At 38.6% G+C, this 23,969-nt stretch overlaps 1 protein-coding gene across 2 annotated transcripts in view; it reads left to right on the top strand.

Annotated features, from left to right (window-relative positions):
- The first annotated feature begins 2,434 nt into the window (after positions 1-2,434).
- mta1 (metastasis associated 1) overlaps positions 2,435-23,969 on the top strand; it is a 59,762-nt gene continuing 38,227 nt past the window's right edge. The window contains exons 1-3 of one of the 2 annotated variants that reach the window (XM_084743315.1): positions 2,435-2,885; positions 18,391-18,458; positions 23,153-23,246. In XM_084743315.1, coding sequence (XP_084599441.1) covers positions 2,858-2,885; positions 18,391-18,458; positions 23,153-23,246 — 190 coding nt within the window. In that variant the 5' untranslated portion in view covers positions 2,435-2,857. The remainder of the gene's footprint in view (positions 2,886-18,390; positions 18,459-23,152; positions 23,247-23,969) is intronic. The other variant, XM_084743314.1, reaches the window with a different exon arrangement.

The raw sequence follows: 23,969 nt of genomic DNA, 5'->3' as shown, positions 1-23,969 counted from the left end.
TTTCAGGAAGAAAAGTTGCATGTTATGCCTTGAAAAACCCCCATTGTGAGAAAAATACTAAATTAAAGAGCAGTTTTACCATTGTATCTTACTGCATTAATAGGATAAGAACATCAGAATCAGAGTATAAGTTGGTTTAGATAAAAATATATACAAAATAAAACATATCTCACATAACATCTTATCTAAATGGTCTACATGCAAATACTGTGAAATTCAAAACACCATGACACAAGTCATCTTACATAAATACCAACTACATAAACATTTAAATGAAATGTTGTGTCACCCTATCAGTTTAGCCAAGTGCATTGCATTATGTTTGATGTAATCTTAATCATTTAGGTAGTTACTGTCGCAACATTTGATTATGGTAAACCTATGGGTTTAGGAACCATTTTACACACATTAATTAAATGAAGGCCTAACTAAGCCTATTCCTCTTTGCCAGTAACCCCATGGGGCCCTCCCCTGGTGGTTTGTGGTCCTCACTTGACACCACTGAGCTGAGGGATTTAGGATCACAGCATTGGCTTTAGAGATGTTTCACTCTGTGGTACAAGAAGCTTTTTTTTTATACATATATCTACCGACCCTGGGATGTGTCCACAAAATGTTTTATTAGTCAACAGGGTTACACTTAATGGTAAGGGTACATGAATTATATGACTTTATGCATGAAAAAGCATGAAATCATGTATGTGCTACTTCATGAACCGACAAGAATGAACAGTATCTCATGCATGACTTAACGCTAGGACAATGTGTTCATTAATGCAGCAACTAAGGTATTTCAATCATCATGATTTCTTATTCATAGGCAAGTCACCACTTTACTTTGAAGGGCCAAACCTGATGGATAATGATACTTAGAATTCAACAGAATATTTGTGCTCCGGAGTGACAGGTTAGGTTTTTATTCTGTCCCTTTTACCGCAGACTTACCTATGAAGAAGACATGAACAACATTAATAATTCAGCTATCAGGACTGAAATACCTTAGTTCTTCCATGTAGTACTGTTGAAATAATGCACTGACCCTCTGAAGTTCTTCATGGATAAAGAGGTCATTGGAGGCACTACAGTGAACAAAAGGCATATGGGAAGTCAGATTTCTTACTTTTTTGTTTCAAATGTCATGACTTATTTTTCAAATTTACATAAAGCCTTTAATTGCCTCCTTGGAGTTACTCATCTAGAGACAAGGGTAAAAAAATGAACATGAAAACTGATTAAACTGAATACTTAAATGATTTTGATACAGCTGAAGACATGTGGTCTGACACATGACAGCTATACAGTTTTGTTTAAATGTGCAGTTTTATTTAAGGAAATACAAGTATTAAAATATTTTTCTTGGTATTATCATTCAGTTACTCTGTTTAACTAAATATCCAGGTTAGTAAGAAAATTCATGGATAATACCAATGACAAAGAAACAGTGCATTAATTACTTAACAATATCTACAAAAATAATCATGCATAGTACAAAAAATGCTATTTATTGCTATTAAATACATTTTAGGTATGTGAGAAGCAAGCAGAAGATTTTATTTTATCCCCCTGATTCCAACATATTTGTACCAATATATGTGTAATTTTACTTTAGGTTTTTAAACACAGGAGTTTTACTTGTAACAGAGTATTCTCACACTATGACATTGCCAAGGGTGGAAGTAACGAACCACAAATACTCAAGTTACTGTAATAAAGTAGTTTTTTGGGGGGTACTTGTACTTTTATGAGAAGACTTTCAAGTCTGTACTTTTACTTGTACTTAACTATGCGTTTCACAATGTAATCTACTTAATTACTTTTAAAGTTAGAATTGAGTGCAGTTTGAATTAATATCCAAACCTTTCATAAGGAAAATGCACACCGGAGTTTGGAGAAACAGAAACAGAAACCCCTTTGACTGAATAGCTGCTGTTGATAATGCCTCAAACATCAATGGTTAAAAAGTAACTAATGCTCTGAGTAATTTTTGAGATTAATACTTTGTAGTTATACTTAAGTATTTTTTGAACACCAGTACTTTTACTTGTAATTGAGTAATATTTTTGTAATGTAACAGTACTTGTACTTGACTACAGATGCATTAATCATTATTCATATAATGAATATGAATAATTAATAATGAATATGAATTTCAGTACTCGTTCCACCACAGGATATTACTACTTTTACATAAGTAAAAGTTCTGAGTAATTCTTCCACCACTGTTGACACTGTCGATCAGCAACCCGTTCAGATATGGACAACTGACATTTCAGATAAAATATCGCGATAGTTTATTTTTCAGTCCAGGTTAATGGCGTTACTTGAAGATACTGTAACTGTTAGCCGTTAGTTTCTGTTTTAAATCTGCTCAGTTCTGTAGAAGTGGGCGCAGTTCCACACTAAAACTTGTATTTTTCATCCAATCATCGTATAAACTAGCAATTACATGAGGAACCAACTAATTAAGCGCACAGGTAACGTTACTTAAGTAACTAAATTACCGAGATAACCGTTGGTTTTCGACGAGCCAGCAGTGATGTCACTCCAACATTACATCAAAGCCTGTGGCGTAGCTATATTTCGAAAATGCTAGCAGCTAGCGGTGGCTAAATTAACGCTGAACGAGTGATTAAGCAGTAATTTGTTACACCGCTCGTCCTTAAATACTGCCGCTAAACTTCAGGTTTAGAAATAAAGTGTACTGTCTCTTTAAGGTCTCTCTGCTAGTCTGTTTCGTATTGATCAATCCACCATTTTCCAACACACAGCGGCGGCAGTGCTAACACAGCTCCGGCAGCGAGAGACAGAAGAGAGCCACCCCTCTACCTGGAGAGGAAGCCAGGGACCGGGGGCAGTCATGGCAGCGAACATGTACCGGGTTGGAGGTAAGGTGGCCGGGGTAACATTTTAGAAGCTTCCCGTAATGTTTTTATGGCGGACTCGCCACGATTCGCCGCGGGTCTTTTATGTATTTACAGAGCGTGGTCCGTCTTTCCTTCCCTTCTATTATTTCCCTAAAGCTAAAGAGCCTTGTGCTTTACAGATGATGATGATGGTGACTGTGTGAAGAGGAGGATGGTGATGAAGACTAGTGTTGGATTCCCTCGTTTCTTTTGTGTTTGTTGTAACTTGCGATGAGCCCAAACAACTACTTAAATATACCGCTGCACCTACCCTAACATGCATTGGGTTTCTATATATTTAAGGTACCATGGCGAACATATTGTAAAAGTTTTGCGTGCCATTCAACTATTGCTCTCTACTCTTTCATAAAGATAACCGACATTATTACATATACATTGACCTGCAGAGACCCTTTAAGACTTGCAGGGAAGCAGCAAGAAGATGCTTTTGACAAAGAAAGTATGGCAAAAGGAGCCAGTATAGAAAAAGTTAAAGGCTACTCCTTAACTAAAAGAGCTGAGATGGGGAAATCTGGATAAAATTATGATCACATGCTTAAAGATGTATTTCCACATCTTTAACCGAGGTTATTTCTTCCTAATTTGTAGTGGCAATTCCAGATTATATCTAATTAAGATTCCTGTTTTCCCCTCCCACTCATTTTCTGCTCTGATTCGTGTCCTGTAGGTACTGTGTAAAATAAGCACATGCAAGTTACTGCAGCTATGCCATAGTTTCAGTAAGGCAGGGGATGTTATGGGCTTTCCCTGGATCACTGGATATCAGAAAGGACGTAAAAAGTACAACAGAAAAGAAAGGGTAGAATAGGACAGCAATCAGATGCTCTATACGCAAAAATATACTGCAATATTTTGACTTTGGGCTGGGTGATTATAGCTGAAAAAATGTTTAATTTCAGTCTATTCAAAATTATTCATAATTATTAATGACCAGGAGAAATAGAAATAATGTTGAATTTAACCACCTAAACTTGAATTTAACCACCATTGAACTTAACTGCTTTATTTATCAAGGCACACAGCTAATAGACTTAATAGACTTGCGGGCTAAGCATTTTATTGAACAGTTTGTATTATTGCTATTGATGAAGTGTTTATTGCCGATACATATGACTATTGTTTTATTGCCCAGGCCTATTTTTTGCTTAACTTGATATTTTATTAGATTACCAGGGTTCTCCCTTGATGTTTTTCAGACAAAGGTGGCAAAGGCTGGAGAACATGCATGGCATGATCGGTGCACGCAGTGAGCTTAAGTGACAAAATCATGATTTGACAGATGAAAGTGTCCTTAGGGGTTTAAATTTTGTACCAAGATGAAACAGAAATATAAAAAAACGGGTTTGAGACAAATAATACTGTTTAAATTGGGACAGAAATTCACTTAAAACACAGACTGTGCAATTTTCTGTGCACGTTTCACTCTCCTGACTCTATTTCTCTTCTTTTTTTTATAAATAAGACAAGAATGATGAAGGGAGAGAACTCTCCAGTGTGACCAGTAAGCAGGTACCAAAATGTGGGTCATAAAATGATGAATTGTGATAGAAGTATTAGCCTGTATAAGAAGAAGAAGAAATACTAAAATCAACTAAAAAAGATGTGTGTTAGTGTAGTAGGTCTTACAATGTATTTATTTTAAATCACTGCGTCACAGGCTGTTGAAAAAACTGCAATAATTATCTATTTAAATATTTATATAAAATAAATTATTGTACATTAGCAATCACAACAAGTGTGCTGCAGTGAGACCAATTTAGTACAGTGTTTTAATCATAATTTTCACTAAGTCAACACCAATGTATTGACATTTAAAAAAAAGGCTTTGCAATGTTTGTTGGTATTTTCAACTAAGGTGGCCCATCTTTGTACTGGATAGGCAGAGAAATCCCTGGTTACTGATGAAATGTTCTCTCAAATTTCACTGTCACAAAAGTGTCAGAACAACCACATAATGGTGTGCCATGACAGGTACACTGGCAGGTGTAACTATTCAGAGGACAGTTCCTTTTTTATTTCCCTTTCCATCAAGCAGATCTTTTCATTCATGCTTTTGATTGTAGTCCAGCGTTCTCCCCGTTATGGTTGGGCTGTGTATGTCAAAGGGAGAGGGAGGGAAAGCGAGAATGACTGATTACATTGTGAAGATATATTTACACGCCATCACTGACAATTGTCTAGTGAAACAGGAACGCGGTGACTCTCCTTGGCATGGTACCTGCATCAAAAATAGCACGTTGTGAACGTCATAGCCCTCTTATTTAGTCAAATGAAACAAGGCCTACCTGAGTGAGAACAGGATTATGTCCAGAGCAGGGCAGAAAGTTAACACTTTATCAGCCAAATGTCACTGAATTTAGTGTGTCTCTATACTCTGTCAACCTCTTACACTGAGATGCTTTCCAGCCAAGCTTCTGTGTAGTAGCTGCAGAAAACTAATTTGCTTGCAAAACAGTACAAATGAGTGATTTAGACTATTTCCCTGCCTGTCAGCCTCATCTTGTAGCTTTAAGATGATGTATCAAACTGTTCACAATAATACCTAAGCAACTATTGACCTACAGTGTATCTGAGCTGTCATCCAGAATCCTAGAATCACTAATCAACCCACAGCTGATCATTGTTATAGCACATGAACTGTAACAACTGCTGTTGTTGTTGGTGTATGACACTCTAACTCACTCTGCAAAAAGCAACACTTTGCTGCACTCTTTGTAGATCTTTTCAAGGCAGCAAACTTTTTCTGGTATGCACCACTTCTGAAGCCAAGAAAAGGTCATTCCCTGACCCCACTTTTTCTGAATCATTAACAATGATATGGGAAGCAACTAATAAATATGGGTCCACATCGAATTTTAGTGAAATGGAGTTCAGCAGAGTAGCATCAGCAAACCCTTGGTCATGCATGCCCCACCTGCAGTGGCTGTATGCTCCACATAGATACACTGGGGCCCGCTCCACGGTTTGAGAACCATTGTTCTTAGGCTTCTGATACTGTCCAACGCAGCTTCTTGTTACAGGCAAACTACGCCCAGAAAATGAGGCATAGACTTGTATAAAAATAATCTCTCAGTTATCACCCATGACCCACCAGAAGCGTCTGGCAGTGCCAAAATCTGTAAAGAGGCCGTCCTCTGCCTATGTCTTCTTATTTTGTGGTACTGTGGAAGCTTTACTAACACAAAATTTCAGTATTATTGATGTCCTGCGAAAAAAACTCAACAATAGACTGTCTGTCTGGTGCATTGATGGACAGCAACTGACAAATCCTCTTTACCTTTAAACAGACTCTTTTCTGTGAGTTTTGATGTTTCTGCTTACAGCTGGTTCACATCTCTCTGATAGGGTTCAAACTGTTGCTGGTGCTTTTGTCAAACAAAGTTGCAAATTGTTGCTACAGTTGTCCCTCAAGGATCGATATTAGGCCCACGGCTATTTACTTGGTACAAAAATAATAGTAATTTTCCAACTTGGTCCTGTAATGCCCCTTTCTATGGCATGATCAGCACAAGTTGAAGTTAATTAATGTAGCTCTGTGTGTGTGAAAGGATTGATCTGAGTGAATGAATTTTCTTGTTGTGACTTTATCTACCGTAAAGTTGTTTTTGATTGTATTAATCACACAAGTTATTGTTTGCCCTTTGAAGGCAAAAATTGGACGATTACAAGTAGGCTTAATGATTTAATAATAATAAATATACTATAATAAAAATACACTAATCTGAAACCATGAAGCATAAAAATAAAATTACTCAATAAACATGCCATTAAATTGTTTTTACACAGTCACAATAATAATTTAGGTAAAAAACGAGAACAATTTTAGGCCAAAAAGAAGCCTCATAATTGACCGATGCTTCTCCTGAGACCAATTCAGCCCAACATCAGAACAAAGCAGAACCCTTCGAAAGATGGCCGCTACTTTGCAAGACAATGCAGCATCGTCTTGGAAAAGCAATGACTTCCCTTGTGAATGAACTGTGGACAAAAGCTGGCTCCATAGGCCCTGATGTCTTTGTTTTTATCGTGCAGGCCACACGCCACTCTTCCTGTGCCTGCGGTGCTTCTTCCTAGTGCTTCCTCCCATACACCGGAAAGTGTTGGTGGCTAAGTATAGGCTATATCATAAGTCTTATCATCTTAATGGTTGGAAGAGAAGAAACGCTAGCACAGAGTTGTTGTGCACTGGCCACAGAGGTTTAGAAGTCTGAACCTCCAAACAAGAGTCACCGAGACTTGCTGCAGATTTATTGCTCAGACAAAAATGACTCTCATAAGACAATGAGAAAAAAGAGTTTTGTTGAGATTTCTTGTATGCTTTAAGGATAGCTTTGCAAATTTTCAAGTCTTTCTTAAAACAACAGTAAGGTGCTCATGTGAAGATACAAACAAGTCTCATTCACTGTGATCATTCCTCCTGTTCATTCTATCCATTAAACTATGCTTTCCTAATGCACCTCTAATGTAAGTGATGGGAGACAAAAATCTACAGCCCTCTTTCTGTGCAAAATGCATTCCTAAATTTAACTGAGGCTAATATTAGTCTTGAGAGGCCTTGGTGAGCATTCAGACCGAAATCAGTCCTGCATTAAAACAATGCAGGGGGCCGCGTTGGTGGGGGCGTGCTGCATCAAAGACTATTGAGACATCAAATATTATGAATAAGATCATATATGACATGAATATGATCCATGAAGTTCAATTTGAGTGACGAATCAGAGAATTGTCAAGGCTTCTCACATCCCAAAACACTGCATAGTACTTTTAGATAGGTCTGTGTAATAAAACAACAGTTATATGTATGAGCAATAGACACTTTATCAGTAGCAATAAGTAAACTGCCCAATAAAATGTTTACTAGTTTCACTTAAATAAATTAAATGCAAACTAACCATGAAAGCACATAATGATTATGCCCCTGAGTCATATCCCTTGATAATGAAGTGTGCTTTGAGTAACTCACAAACAGCCAATCATTTAACGGGTGATTTGTTGTTACCTATGTGCCTTGATAAAAAAAAAGGTTAGCCAATTGAAAATGATCAGTAATTGTTGTCATGGACTTAAACATTTTAATGGTGATACATTTTTCAGCTATATCATCCAGCCCTACTTTGAAACAGGATTGTACAACTGCAAAGTTTTCACAGCGGCAATTATTTTATCTTTCGCCATTGACAGTTCTGAAGTTAACAGTAGAAAAAAGGCATTCACATTTTAAAGTAATCCACTAGGAATGTGCATTTGTGTATATTGGCCAAACACAAGCCCTTGTTGGATGATGTCAACTTTTTTCCTGGGAAATTGTGTGTATTTTTTTATTTTTTTTGCTGGAGCTCTCTGCCTTGACACTTTGCTACACTGTCAAACTGCTTGGGTTCAAATGAACAAGGGGGAGGTGATGCATTTTTCAGCATAGAGAAGTCTGTCTGGACCCAGTCTTAGTTAAACAAATCAAGTCAGTATCTTCCAAAGTTGCAGACTTTTTAGCATAAAAACCTCCATCTGCTGAACGTGAAATCTGTTCAGGAAGCGATTGTGTAATTGATTTGTCTAAGCCATGTACATATATATATGTATGCAAATCATTTAGTAACACTTGTGCATGGTGGTGCAGGTTTTTTCCCTGATTAATAGGTCAAGAGCTGTTAAAATTGCTGTGCTTGTATCCTTCTCCTTGTACTTCTTCATTAAGTCCATTAGAAAGTGTGTGACAGTGATCCCAGTGATAAGCCCTGAATCATTACTGTGCAAGACGCCTCATTTTCTCTCATTGTCTCTACCTGTTAGTCATCATTCATAAAATGCAGCAATCTGCTAAATAATGCTTATAATCAGTTATTTCTTTATGAGCTCTTTGTGACAACATAATTATACACATTACACGCATTAAAGTGCTGCATAAACGTCTTCACCAGCATTTGATTTCTTCACGTTGGTCCTGATTAAGTGCTGATGATGCAGGATGAACAGTCACCAAAACCGTCCCATCAAGGAGTTATCTGTCAGCCTGCTTAATTTCATGTTTACTCCTCCTGGTTCATTTGTAAAAAAAAAAAAAGTCAAGCTGAACACAAATGGACCAGAACTAAAATCTAACAGTGTATCATCCTCTTGGTCTGGACCAATTGAACCGAACTACAGGTATTAAAATACCCTGAGTGCTTCAGCCTGATATTAACTTCAGGTAAACTTGCTAATGTATTTTTGCACAGAACATGGACTGTGGATTTTGCTCCATATTATTTACATTGGAAGCACATTATGATCACAGCGAACAAAAGCTGTTTCTAAATAAGGATACCTGACTTTTGTTTTGAAACAGACCTGAAAAGTTGTGAAGCTTCCCTTTTAGATAAATGCTTAAATAATACACTAAGACTGTTGGAGTGTGACAACTCTGGTACAGGAGGTGTAAATGTATTGTAGTGTTTACTAACTTAAAAAATGATAAACTTTGTCAATGCCCACCTTTCTTTTGGCTGGTCAGGATTTTCTCCACACTGCCAGTTATGATTCAGGACCTGCTTCAAGGTGTTGTAGTGTTTACTCATTTACAAACTGACTAACTTTGACAGTGCCCACACTTTGTTTGGCTGGTGGCTGGTGTTAATTTCCCACGCTGGCAGTTGCTTCTCTCGCAGGTCTAGTGGGTGTACTCGCAGAGTGAAGTTCTGCTTGCTGGCTGCCATCCTGCCCAATTCAGAGCGGTCAGTTGGAGAGATGCATGACAGCTATTAAATTCATTCAACAAAGTGTCCCCATCATCACATTTCTTTAGAGGCCAAACTGCATCCATCACAACAAACACTATTTGCTGCAAGCTGTCAGCCTTGCGGCATCTCTGTGGCACCTCAGCTATTTGGAATTTAAAATCTGGTTGTTTAAACTTTCCTAAAAGACTTTTTTTTAGAGACTAGTTTTGTGTAAAACCTCTTCACGTTTGCTAATTAATCACATTTGAATAAGAACAAGCTGCAATGGTGGCTGCGACACAAGTGCAGGACAGATGTGTGATGGTAGTTAAGTTGCAGCCGCTGTTTATAGGATCAAAATGCTTTGCTTAAACATCACTAAAAAGATTAACCCTAATATTTATGAAAAAGGCGTATTTTAAGTTTTACATCCTGGTGTTCAGTGTGAATTGTCTCCAATGTCAGAAGAGACATTTATCCTAGTGTCTTAAAGTTGATGTTCACCTTATTCAAGAGAACAAGAGGAATGTGTATTTAGATAAATGGATGGATAGATAGTTGCTTAGGTCTCACTTTAAACAGATGTGTGCAGCTGTGTCTGGGTTGATTATGCCATTTAGAGTGAAAGTGAGTGATATCAAAGTGTGAAAATGAGGTGTGAGATTGATTCAGAAGATTAAATTCCCTGTCATTACCATAGAAACCTCATCCATACGGTGACAGTCTGAGCTATAATCTCTTCCATGGTTGCTGCTCACAACAACAGACACACCTCTCGGAATGAGTGTGTGAGTAAGCATAGGATAGGGTGTGGGGTGTGGTGGGGGTATGTGTGCATGGACAAGCGTGGGTAGATGCTTCATTTACTTCACCATCTCGCTTCTTAGCTCAAGCCCAGCCCTTTTCATTATTATTATCACTTGGAAAAACTTTGGTCCGACTCTGCTAGTGATGCTTCCAGTTTGTGTCTATGCCTGCTTGAACTGGGATCACTCCCATTAGGCATTGGCGTGGCAGCAAGGGCGGGGAATACTGCTTAAATGGAGTGCCAGGACAGGAACTGTCTTGATTCTCTTACCAGGTGATCACCAAATGTTGGCAGACAGTGTAGTTGATGCAGTAGTGGTGCTGCTTCTGCAGTATATACAAGATATATGATACACTAAAGCACTGTTACCCAGCCGTTTTTAGCTCGTAACCCTTTCAGGGGTTCTCAAAGTTTTGATGGGTGCCAATTTGGGAGCCAGCATGTGATTGAGGGCCACATAGGAAAACTCATATGATTTGTCTCATGATAGCATTTAAAATTAAATTCATGTATTCATATAAGGCCGATCACATAATCTGCCCCCAAAGGTCTGATGAAGTAAGAGTTGATCTGTTTTTCCTGAAACCTTCTTTTTTCCTCAAGCAGACAGCTTTTTTTGTGTGTTGGCTTTTCTATCTCACTTCCACATTAAATTGCATGATTGTCCCCTGAAATTGCTAACTTTAGGTAATGGCACTACCACTGATGACATAACATACTTCTGGTGCCACTAGTTGCCAGACAACTAGTGTATTTCTGCAAGTTGTGATTCCTAACCTGACAGATGTGTATTTGGGGGGCGCAGTTTGACACAGTAGCCGAGTAGTGTATTAAATGTAGGCTACTGAAAGTGAAAGTAGTGTAGTAGTTTTTGTTAATCATTTTTCAAACGTTAAAAAGTTCCTTGTCTCCATTATAATGGAACTAGATGGCATTAGTCTTGTGGGAAGGTTCATCTAAAAATTATTTTCTTTCTTGAACTACACCCACCAACCGTATCACTGCACAGGAGGAAGTGTGCATTTGGGCTGCACAGTTCTTGCTACAACGTGGATCATGATTTTCTTTCCAAGAACTGAGATCACTCACATGATTTTTATTTTTTTCAACAAAAATATTTATTGCAAAAATGTGAGACGTCTAATGACATAACATCTATCAAAGTGCTGGACTTCAATTTTAAAGTCAGTTGTAACAAAAAAAAAAAAGTCAACTGGTGATACAGTGTATAATGTTTGCATTACTGAGTTTTATGTGGCTGGTAGCTTGTCATTTACAAATGAGGTCACATAGATGTGTGAATCAAGATTTTTTTTTTTTTTTTACAATTAATTGTGCAGCCCTAGTATGCATGTAAACATTAATGGCGTCCTCCTCAGCTGAGCTGTGACTTTTCCATGAGTAGATTCATGCTTCTTCTGCACATTGATCCGTTTGCTGGGTGTAGTTTGGTAGAAAGAAAATAGTTCCTACATGAAACTCTTCACAACAAGGCTATTGCTGTTTTCTTTTTTTATCGAGCGCCACAAGCCAAGTATATCTAGTCCCATTGTATTCAAGAAAAGGCGGTCATCTCTAGGGCCAATATCTCCAGTATGCAACAACTCGCATATCTACGGATAAATAGCACTAGAGGTAAGAAGAAAAATGTGTGCTTTTGATTTTGGGGTGACCCGGGGTGTTTGCTGAGACAGATTAAGGCTTCCCTTCAGAGGCTGAACCACACAAACATATGTGTTTCTAAGGCCGGCACTGTCTGCCACACATTTTATACATGTGTTACATTGTTTTTGCACAGTATACACAAGTGGTGGCATACAGGAAATATGCTGGTCAAGTTTCTGAAAGCTCCCTCTATGGCTTTAATCATTCTCATCGCTATTTTGGGCACTGTTTACAGCTCAGATGAGCAAAAATGAACAAGTTAGATAAATCATTACAAACTGAAACAGAAACTGGATCAGTTTTATTACTAAGATTTAAGTGCATAGTTTGGATGGTGATCCATGAGTAGAGTACAAGTGTGTACCATGCCAAAGTTTTTTTGTGTGTACAGTGGAATGTTTTTCCAATTAGTCCTCCACCTCAGTGTCTATTAATTTAACTTGTTCATCATCTCTCGTTTTTTTGCTCCTACTTTAACTGTCTGACTAACTCATTCTCTAACTTGAAATTTTTACTAAGCTGTCTGATGCTGTCCAGTCTTTCTGTCTGTCCAGGTATCTCTCCATCAGTTATCTCATGTTTTCCCTCTCTCATCATTGCGTCTGTCTGACTGCCTGTCTGTCTTTCCCTGGCCTGGTTTGAATCAGCCCAGCAGACTCTCTCTTTTGGGGCTCAGTAACATGCCTTGATTGGCTCACACAAAATCCGACTGCACTGTGACATCACAGACACCAGAGACTGCCGATTGGCTGACACTGGGAGTGGGGGAATGGAGACTGGGGGGGGGGGGGGGGGGGGGTTATACGCGGATTGAGGTGGCGGGAGGGCTGATGGGAAACGGAGAGACTGAGTGACGCTGCTCAGTGCCTACAGGCCCTCTCTCTTTCTCTCTGTTGCTCTCATTTTGAGTTCCTCTCCAGCTCGCTCTCTACCAGGCTTTAGCTCCTCACATGGTGGAAACTCCAACACTCAAACAACCCACTCTTGACTGTCACTTAACCATTTTCTTCCCATATTCACTTTTTCTTTCTGGAGGCGGCAGGAGGAGGGGACTCTTAAAGTGATTCCATTCTTGGTAACTTCAGCTCCCGAGCCAGGAAAAAGGAAGACAGTGAGTTGTGCCCAATATCCCACCTTCACAGTGACTCTAAATGTACTGGGAGAAATGTGCCGTCAGCAACCAAAAAGTGTCTTACTGTGTGGCGGCAATTCACACCCAACCCCACACCAGAACTGAATGTGGACATGTGGCTCTGCTTCAGTTTGAAACGGTCATGACGCATTTTGGCTCTCGATTAATGGGTCCCACAGAGCTGGCGAGCCTTGAAGGGCGCAATTAAACGTCAGCGTTTCTCTCCGTGGTTTGTTTGTCATGAGACCCGTCCCTGTTTTTGAGCGTCAAACAACTTTTTGATCAGGATTCCTTTGAACATTGACAGTTTTATTTACCTTTATGTGTCCAGTGAACGTTTTCTCTTTTAGCACGCATGTTTGAATTTTTAAGTGTATCCAGTTAAAGTATATTCATGTTAGTACTGAAATGATGAGGCCATTAGTCGATCAATCAATTTGATTCACAGAGAATTAATCATTGACCATATAAGTAATTTATCAAGCAAACGGGCTGGTTACAGCTTGTCATATGTGATGATTTGCTGCCTCTTCTGTTTCATATCTTTGCTTATTGGTCAAAATAAGCAACTTGAAGACATGAATTCTGGGAACTTGTCACTGGCTTTATTAACTTCTTTTTCACATTTTATAGACTAAACAATTACTTTTTTCAGAAATCACACACCCGCTGCCCTAATTTGCATATAGAAAAGAAGTACAGTACCTTTTACTGTTGGCCAGTGGGAATTAAGTTCAGGCCTGGTTGGTTTTTAGTCTCTTCTTCATTATTCAAAAAGTGTTTTGATGTATAGAAAAGTGGAAAATTGGGGAAAAAATCACTTCAGAAAATCAAAATTTTCTTTTTTTTTTTTTTTTTTTAGATTATATTTTGGGATTTTGCCTTTATTACAATAGTGACAGCTGAAGATATGACAGTAAAGCGGGTAGAGAGAGGGGGAATGACACGCAGCAAATGGGGCACGGACGAGAGTCAAACCAGTAGCTACTGCAGAGGACTGACAGCCTCAGTACATGGGACACATGCTCTACAAGCTGAGCCATAGGGGCACCCCAGAAAATCGTAATTTTCCCTGGAATTGGCATATATAATATAATATAATTTCATCCATATAAGCAGGGGCATTTTTGAAAAAGTTGTCTGGATGGCAGCATAGTTGCTCCAAATCCTGTACGTTTCAGCATTAACGGGGCCTTCACAGATGTGATAGTTAGCCATGATGCCATGGGCACTAACACACTTCCATACCATCACAGATGCTGGCTTTTGAACTTTGTGCTGGTAGCAGTCTGGATGGTGCTTTTCCTCTTGAGGCCGGAGGACATAATGTCAGTGAATTTCAAGAAATGTGGACTTGTCAGACCACAGCCTACTTCTCCACTCTCCGTCAGTCCATCTCAGATGAGGTCAGGCCCAGAGAAGTCGGCAGGGTTTGTGGATGATGTTGATATAGCTATGGCTTTTGTTTTGCATGGTAGAGTCTTAACTTGCATTTACAGATGCAGTGACAAACTGTCAGACTTGCAGACATACATATAGTCATATCAGTTGGTATTGTATTGCTGCCTGAGGGATCGAAGGTTACAGGCATTCGTTGTTGGTCCCTGGCCTTGCAGAGATTACTCCGGATTCTCTGAATCTTTTAATGATATTATGGATTGTAGACGGTGAAATCCCTAAATTCCTTGAAAATGTGTGTTGAGAAATTCTGTTCTCCAACTGTTGGACTATTTGCCCACTCAGTTTTTCACAAGGTGATGAATGTCACCCCATCCTTTACACAATTACAATTTACACAATTTACACAATTTACACAATTTACACAACTTCCACAACTACAAGTTGTGGAAGTTACAATTTACACAACTTTACCAGTTGAATATAGCTTGAAAAGGATTTACATATCATTGCATTCTGTTTTTGTTTTACACTGCGTTCCAGTATTTTGGGAATCAGGGTTGTAGGATTCAAGAGGAGGAAAAATCCTCATCTTTCCTCGTTGTGAAGCTGAAAGCATCATTTTTGGCATTTTTACTTGAAAATAAATGGTTGATGATATATAACATAGGAACATAGTGACTAATTTTCTAATGATAGACTAATTGATTAATCAACAAGTTGTTTTAGCTCTCATCAGAATTGTTTCTCAAGAACACCTCGGCTGTGGCTCTTCACTAAATGGATAAAGTCTTTCTCTTTTTCCTAATCCACAGTTTCACAGCACAGTCTGGTGATCAGACCTACTCACAAACCAGTTTCTTTGACTTCTGACCTCTAGCCCGCTGCCTCTCTTGAGTTTGAGAAAACGGGCAGGTCTTCATTTTCTGTCCCGGCACCGCTCAATTTCAAGTCAGCCTATTTGATATTCAGCAGCAGGACGAAGATGTCACAGTGGCAGTGGAGTCTAGTAACAAGCTGTTACAGGGTGAAGAGTAGACAGACATTATGTGACGATCTCTCCCTGTCTCGAAGAGATGTTGAGAAGTGAATATCTGTGTCTGTGGTTGCCAGAAGAAGCTGTTATAGGAATGACAACACACGTTTTCTGAACTACTGGTGCTGCTTTGGTTAACCTGCAAGAGGAAGAGGAAGTGTCAGATTATCAATCAGTGGTGTTGAATTGATAAAAAAAATATTTGGAATTATTTAATTGAATTGACTTCATATTATATTCACTTACTGTCAGCTGTTAGCCACTTCAGTGGAACAGTTTTGCACCACGTTGTAAGTAGTAAGTTAGTCTTTTTATATATGTGTGCATCAAAAACAAAATAAAAGTCGACTGGCCTTCCTTGAGATCAGAAGAAAGACTGATGGCAGAGACAAGTCTGAGGTAATTAAAGAAAATGTCTTGAGACTAGAGCTGAATCAAGTCGATTAATCAATTAGGGGATGTGTCCACCTGATCTTTTTTTCCCCAGCTGAAAACGGCAGGCAGGGGGTGTGTATAATGAGAAGTTAGTTGTAGTTTCCTTTATGCTACTGACAAAAACAACATTAATGCATACATTAATGTTGTTGTAATGTTGTAATTCAGTGGTGATCCTGAATTAAAGATTTTAGCTGAATGTTGTTTTTGCTTGTAATGTGATATTCAGAGTTTGCCTATTGAAAGATTGTTGAAACAAAGATTGTTTTTGAACAAAAATAAGCTCGCCATACATTAAAACGAGCTAAAATTATCTCAAGAAGGGCTGAAATGAATACTTAGTAGATTTTAGTTGAATCTTTAAATTTTAGGTTATTTTTCTATCACCAACAGTTCAAAACAAAGTGTGAGCATTTCATGAAAAAATCTACCAGCATGAACTGTAGGACACGTGGCTTCTAAAATACAAGGTTCAGTGTGGAGCAGAGAGAGCAAAAATTAATTAGTGAAACCATTAATTATTTATCTCCCACCAAGCACCAAGAGTTTCACAAGCAGCACCTCGATTTGTTTAAAATCTGCAGAAATGTTGGGATTCTGTGGCACAGATTCCATGTGGGCCTGCGTGGATAAGTCAGTGCCCCAGCTGAGCCACCTCAGTCGAAAAAGTCCGGACACGCCTCTGCTCAGCACCTCGTCACAGTGTTGGCGTTTGTAGCAGTGTGTTATATTCGCACCACTCCCATTGCAAGCAATTCAGAAAATACACTGGCCTCAGACAGAAAAGCTTTGATCTACAAAGCACCTTAGTCTATCAGCAGAAAATTAACCTCATTAATCTGGCTTCAATTTATCCAATGTGAGGATTTGTTGTTTTCTTTGTTTTATATCATTATAAATTGAAAATCTCAAGTGAAGACATTTCATTATGTCACCTTGGACTCTGAGAAATTATAATGGGCATTTTTTTTTCTATTGTGTGACATGTTCTAGTCAAAACAATAAGTCAGTTAACAAAGAAAATAATCTGCAGCTTAATTGATAATAAAAGTAACTGTTAATAGCAGCCCTGCTCAAGACTGTTAGAGACTTGAGTGCTCCAGTCATGTCGAAAACCCAAAGCTCTTCAATTTATGATAATATAAAACAAGAAAAGAAAATCATGAAATTTTTACATTTTAGAAGCTGCTTCACAGTTGCTTCACAAATTCACAACTATCAAAATAGCTGTCAATTCATGAATTGGTTAATTGTTTTCACACTATATTCTTATTCAGGCTTGTAACAATGACTATATTCTGGAGCTTTCTGTGCAGAACAAACAGCAAAGGTCTATACTGATTGCTGTTTTAACAATGTTCCAGTGTTTGTTGGAGGATTTTTCCTTTAACTCAAGCAGTCATAATAATGCACTGATTTGGATGTCAGTGCAGGTCCTGGGTGTGCGGGCATGATGAGTGCATGCCTAAACCAGTTAGTGCTGGACACAGGAGGCGCAGGAGTCAGTGCGTATCGCGGGTATGCTGCTGGAATTTCGGGTGATCTCTGGCCTCGTCGGTCAGGAAGACGGGGGGCCTGGGGGGAGTGTGGAGGATGGGAGTGGGGGGAGGTTCAGGGTGAAGGGAGGATAGCTCCACCTCCAGGCAACCTTCCAAGTGTGGGGTATAATCTGACAGCACTCAGCCAAGACACATGCAGGGCTAAGACCAGGCACCCTACCAAGACTGGGGCCTGTGGGGACATCCTGGTGAGAGCTAAGCCTCCAATGGGCCTGGAGCGGTGCCAGGAACCGCACACACAAACACACACACACTTGAATGCATAGTAAAGTCACACATGCGTGGTGAAGCTCATACACACCCACACAAATGCGAACGCACTGTGCATGCAAACAACACACATGGGGGGGGTGGATGAACGGAGCAATAAGACAAAGAAGGCATGAGGAAATACAAGGCTGCTGTCTGAATAGAAGGTTTGAAGAGCCAGATTTGTTGTGTTTGTGTGTGAGAGCGTATCTGTGCGTCAACATCTCATTCAGTCAGACCTCCCAAATACAGCTGGATCTCCTGTGTATGAAATTAACCTAATCGAGTTAAACCAACATTTGGTGGATGTCTGTGTTGCACTTTTCCTGTTGACTAATTATGCTGTCATAGTGTGGTCCAACTGGAAATCACCCTGAACGTTTGGATGACCTCGCAATGCTGACTGACATTTCTCTTTGCTCTTTTTCTTTCTCTTTCCATTCTCCTCTCCTCTTCTTTCTCTTCCTCCTTTTTGCTGTTCCTCTGCAGATTATGTTTATTTTGAGAACTCGTCCAGTAACCCACTGCTGATCAGGAGGATAGAGGAGTTGAACAAGGTGAGTGTGTGCGTGCCTGAGTTTAAATTTTGTACTCTTGATTTGACAGCTGTACGTCAGATTTCATCCCTCTGTCACAGTCCTGCAAACCCACTCTTCTTCAGTCGGATTTGCCAGAGATTCAACAAATGTGATGAGTTTTATTAATGACTGTATATCTTTTAACTGCCTTGTGTGTTCTTCACTGTACCCCTAAAGCATAAAGGATCGAAATTTGGCTCACAGCATAAAACACATTTTAATGTCTCTGTAGAAACCCTAACTCCACCCACTGCATAATTTAAAAAAAATGCTAAAAAGTGGGCAAGGAGCTGAGAGGGGGGTGGGTGGATGTGAGAGGCAGGAGTTGCTCATTTGTAGTGTGCCACCCACCTCTGATAAGAGGGTGTTAACATTTTTTTTTAAATATATAAATGTAATGACAAAGATAAGTCCCAACTGTCTCCACTCCATGGCAGTGCTGGCCTTGCAAGGTTCAGGGCTGATGTAAAACAGTAGATGGTGCGTTGAGCCATTTTCAACTAGAGCTGCATCGATTAGTCCATTAATTGATTAGTGATTTCCTAAGTGGGCCAAGAAGGCTCTGCAGGTGGGCCTTGAGAGGTCATGAAAAATAGATAAAACGTTTTTAAGTTTCAATTATATAAGTTTGAAATCATAAAATATGTATGAATAATTTTAAAAAAGTAATCAGAACTAATAAAACAAAGCCATGGGAGTTAAATTGTTGTGTTGTGTTATTCTCCAGTTATCTTTAGTGACCTGTCCCATTAACACAGGAACATATCTTATATTTTGTGATTGGTATGATTAGTCTCGTGTGTTAATCAGAGTTGTGATTAAAGGTTTGGGTGGGCCACAGAAGATTTTCAGATTTCGAATTGGGCTGCGGCATTCTTAAGACCACGAATGGCTCGATTTGCCGATCAAAAGAATATTAATTGCAGATTATTTTGATAATAGATTGTTGTAGTCATTTTTCAAGCAAAAATCTCAAATATTTGTTGGCTCTAGCTTCTTAAATGTAAGCATTTGTTGCTTTTCTTTGTCATTTATGAAAGTAAATGGAGTCTTTGGGTTTTGGTTTGTTAGTTGGACAAAATAAACCATTTAAAGATGTCAGTTTAAGCTCTCAGAAATTGTGATGATCATTTTTCACAATTTTTTTGACATTTTATAGACTAAGCGATTGATGGACTAATTGTGAAAACAATGGTCAGATTAATTGATAACAAAAATAACTGTGGCAGCCCTATTTTTAACCCATGAAATGCAGATTTCTATAAAATTTGTGGGAAATATCAATATTAATGCCAACATTGTTTTATCCCATCACAATATAGTCATATCATTTGGTTTATAGTTAAAAATGTGTTGAAGTGTGTAGTAGCTCTTTAATTGTCAAAGACATTCTTGCTCTTTTGGTTCCATGTAAATTTCTAAGGCTACTTTAGACTGTACACCCTGGACTGCAACATAAAAAGTACTCTCTATTATGATGCCATATATACCACTTTAAACATAGGAAATGTGTGATTCAGACAGTATATATATTTAGTGTAGCGAAAGCAGTAAAAACACTGCAGTGTTAAGTATGATGATAATGTTGCTCCAGATGACGCCTGGTGAATCCCAGCCTGCTATCTTGTACATTGTTGAGTAAAAGAAGCAGAAAAAGAGGCCTGTCTCTGTAGACTAGTTACAGGTGCCTGCTGTCTGTCCCCTGTCCCAGGCCTGTGCTGGATAATATGGAGGCTGTTTAATGTGATTGGCAGAGAGCTCAGAGTGAGCCTTCTATTCTGCCTGTCACTGTCAGTCTCTCTGCTCCTCAGGGATCTCTGGGTTTCTCCTCCATAAGGTTGGAGATACACTGCTAGAAAGTATACAAGAGTGTAGAGAAGAATCTTTACAATCTACAGCTGCTATTGGAAAAATACAGAAAAGAGTTTGGCTGAACATTAGGGCTGTGTATTGACAAAAATCTGGCGACATGTGTCACAATACTGGGGTTAAGAGTCAGTATATTGTGATACTGTAAGCAAGATGATTTGTTGCTAATTTTGCAATCAAATCTCAGGAAAACTGACCCAAAATAAAAAAAGACTGAAAAATCTAAGTGAAAATTTTATGCAGTCAGAACGGTGAAGATAGGCAAAAACTGCCTACCAAACATTTAAACTAGGTTGAGGTTAATTTAAACTTAAACTTTAGGAGGTTTAACTTTTAAAATGGCTGCTGAGCCATCATTAGTAGGCTAACCAAGTTTTTAGCCAGCTACAAAACAATATAACTTTCTTTAGCTTGTCAGCTAGCTAGCAAACAAGGCATAATTTAACCTTTTAGCTAGCTATCAAACTATGTATTAATTCCTGACAGCACTCAAATCAATTTTTAATGTATTTATTTAAATTTTTTTAAGCAAGCATCTCTTAAGTTGATTGTATTTAATGTCACTTTATGTTACTAAACTTACGTCCATCCAGTGTAAAGGTTTAAAAGTAAAAGAATATAGGGCTGCAAATAATGATTATTTCATCAGTGATTACCCTGCTGATTATTTGTCTTATTGCTCTTTGTGTGGAATAAAAAATGAAAAATGCACATTACAATTAACTAAAGTGGAAGATGATGGTATGAAAGTGCTTGTTTTGACTGACCAACATTTCAAGACTGAAGTTTATTATCGCATTAGACAAAGAAACAGAAAATCATCACAATGGACAGACATTTCTTCTTAAAAGTCTGATCTAAATGATAAATTAGTCAACAAAATTTTCTGAGGTTTCTGATTATTCATGTCTGTGTCAATTACATTTCAATTAAAAATTGTTAATTGACTATTTGTTTAATCTCTGACAGAATCGTGCAAAAAGTGTGACTAACTTACTTGAGATCAGGCAGGGAAATGCTTGTACTAAACTCCTCAACTATACTGCTTTACATGTTAAAACTACACCGTGATATTTCTGTGATCACTCTAGATATTTCTTTACCTTTTCTTTGGTTCTTACATCCATACTCATGTCATCTTCCTGCCTACGTCTCTGCTTGACCTCACCAGTTCCTCTCATCATCTTACGTTATGTTCTGCTTTAATTAGGCTGCTGCACAAGTTAGCTTTACAGTTTTAACTCACACATTTAAATATTTATGATTTTATGGTGAAAATGCTAAAGGAGGCCCTGATCTGAATTCTTCCGTACTTTGTCAGATTTCTCTGTGACTTAACTGAAATGTCACCAAACATTGTGTGACATTAACTTTCTTAAAATGTAATCAAATCAGTAGTGCAAGCCTTTTCTTTGTTTTTCTTACACCCACACTCATGGCTGACAATGCTCATCTTAATTCTGTTTACCCTGGTCCATTCTTATTATATTCAGTTATGTTTAGAGCTACAACTATTAGTTGTATAATTGATAAGCTGATTGAAAAAAGATCAATCACCACGTTTTTTTGATAGTCGATTAAAAACTGGCAAAAATGGCAAACTACTAAACCATTTATGATAGTAAGTGAAGAGTTTTCAGCCTTTGGACCATTGATTTGAGGAAAAAAAGCAATTTGAAGATACCACTTTGGTATCTGGGAAATTGTGATGAGCATTTTTCACCTTAAAAAAACACAAAAACACACACATTGCGTAGACTTAAACGATTAATCAAGAAAATAATCAACAATGGGAAGGGTTAGGGTTAGTTGCAACCCTAGTTGTGTTCTACTTCACTCGGCCTTTAGACAAAATAAGGTTTACAGTTTTAACTTGCATGGACAAGGAAAAGAGATATTATTTAATTCCCTCCAGATTAACAGCAGCTGCATCTGTGTCATGCAACAAAAGAGGGAAATCTCAAGAAAAAATGCCAACACAGTCCTCAGTGTTTCATTAAAGACTTCTTTCATTAGTAGAGAAAAAAGTGTGCACTTTGCGATCAGAAACAATAATAAATGAGGAATTATGTTTTCGTTGTTATGCAGTGTTTTGTCAAACACGGAAATGGGATAAATTGGATTTTAATTATTTCATGATTAGAAAAGTAAAAAGTTCTGCAGTGCTAAAGTGTCTGCAGAATGTTAAAAAAATATGACATTCACTGCTTATTCTCCTTCTCTCCATCCATCCTAGTAGGATTCATGAGAGGGTTCCTAATTTAATATGCTTGGCCTATAATAAGCTGAATAGATAAATGTGATTGTCAATGATATGTAACACTTTAAAGTATCACAGCTTATCAATATTGCAGTTTATACTCTATTATTCCATTTTCTTTTTTGTGTAGGGAGTAAAAAAAGGAGGTAAAAGCGACTAATCAATTTCTAAATGAGCCTTATTGCTTTTTTAGACCTCAAGTGGTAGTTCTCATTTCTCAGATAGCATTCAATAAAACATTGTCATGCAGCTCTTAATTTAAAAACAACCTCAAATCAACATACCAGTGTGGCATTACTGGGAAGAAACGAAGGACAGGACTGCACAGACGTCCCCCACCACACCACCCTGTCCTGATAACTGCAACACTTATTGTGATTTTTGGAGAAACGCTTTAGTCTCACACTGCGTTTTCAGCCATCGTTAAGAAGTAGCCTCATCTATGGGTCTTTCATCTGTGTGTGTGTGTGTGCGTGCATGTGTGGGTGCTCTGTGTGCGGCACCACTTGTTGCCGTGGTAACGCCGATTGTCTCTGGTTTGCAGACAGCCAATGGGAACGTGGAGGCCAAAGTGGTGTGTTTTTACCGGCGCAGGGACATCTCCAGCACACTCATCGCCCTGGCAGACAAACATGCAAGTGAGTGACCGACCGTAAGCCAGCCAGCAAAACACCGGGCATCGAAAACACGGCAACTAGGATGTAAAACAGTTCTTTCTGGCAACCCTCTGCAGCTCTTTTCTACTGCAAAGTTGTGGTGCCTTCACATCCAATCGAAGTAGATTTCCCTGTAATGGAAAATACTACTCTATTTGTTATTTGGCTTGATTGTGAGGCTTGTTTGCACACCAGATTTTTATCAGGGGACGATTCAAAATTCAATTGAGTTTGTGCAGTGTTGCCGAGCTGAGAGAAACAGTCCAGACTGCAGCCCCTCCTCTGATAGGCCTGATTGCAGACAGCATTCGATCTGTTGGGTGTATCAATATGACGACACCTGTGTGTGTGTGCGCGTCTATGCATATGTGCCTTTCCCTTTTTAAGCGTGGGTGTGTAGTGTGTACTTGAATGTGGTGCTGTTCTCCACAGCTTGGAGCAAATTCTGCAGTATCTGCAACAGCTGGCAGACTTGCAATGGGCTCTACCTAAAGCAGTATGGTGTGGCCTTTTAATGTTCTGGGTACCAGAACAGTTTTTCAGAGAGAAAGACAATGATGAAACCAGCGATTTCTAAGATAATGAAAAAGAAAGAAAGAAAGAAAGAAAGAAAGAAAGAAAGAAAGAAAGAAAGAAAGAGGGATGAGATGGTCAGTTAAGATGTGGTAAAAGAAAGAGTGAGTGGAAGAAGACGAAGGTAACAAA

The sequence above is a fragment of the Lutjanus erythropterus genome, chromosome 18 (genome assembly GCF_056507025.1).
Source record: "Lutjanus erythropterus isolate fLutEry1 chromosome 18, fLutEry1.hap2, whole genome shotgun sequence".
In the NCBI taxonomy this organism is placed as follows: domain Eukaryota; kingdom Metazoa; phylum Chordata; class Actinopteri; order Lutjaniformes; family Lutjanidae; genus Lutjanus; species Lutjanus erythropterus.
Note: the sequence above shows the minus strand (reverse complement) of the source record. Positions and strands in the feature narration are given on the sequence as shown.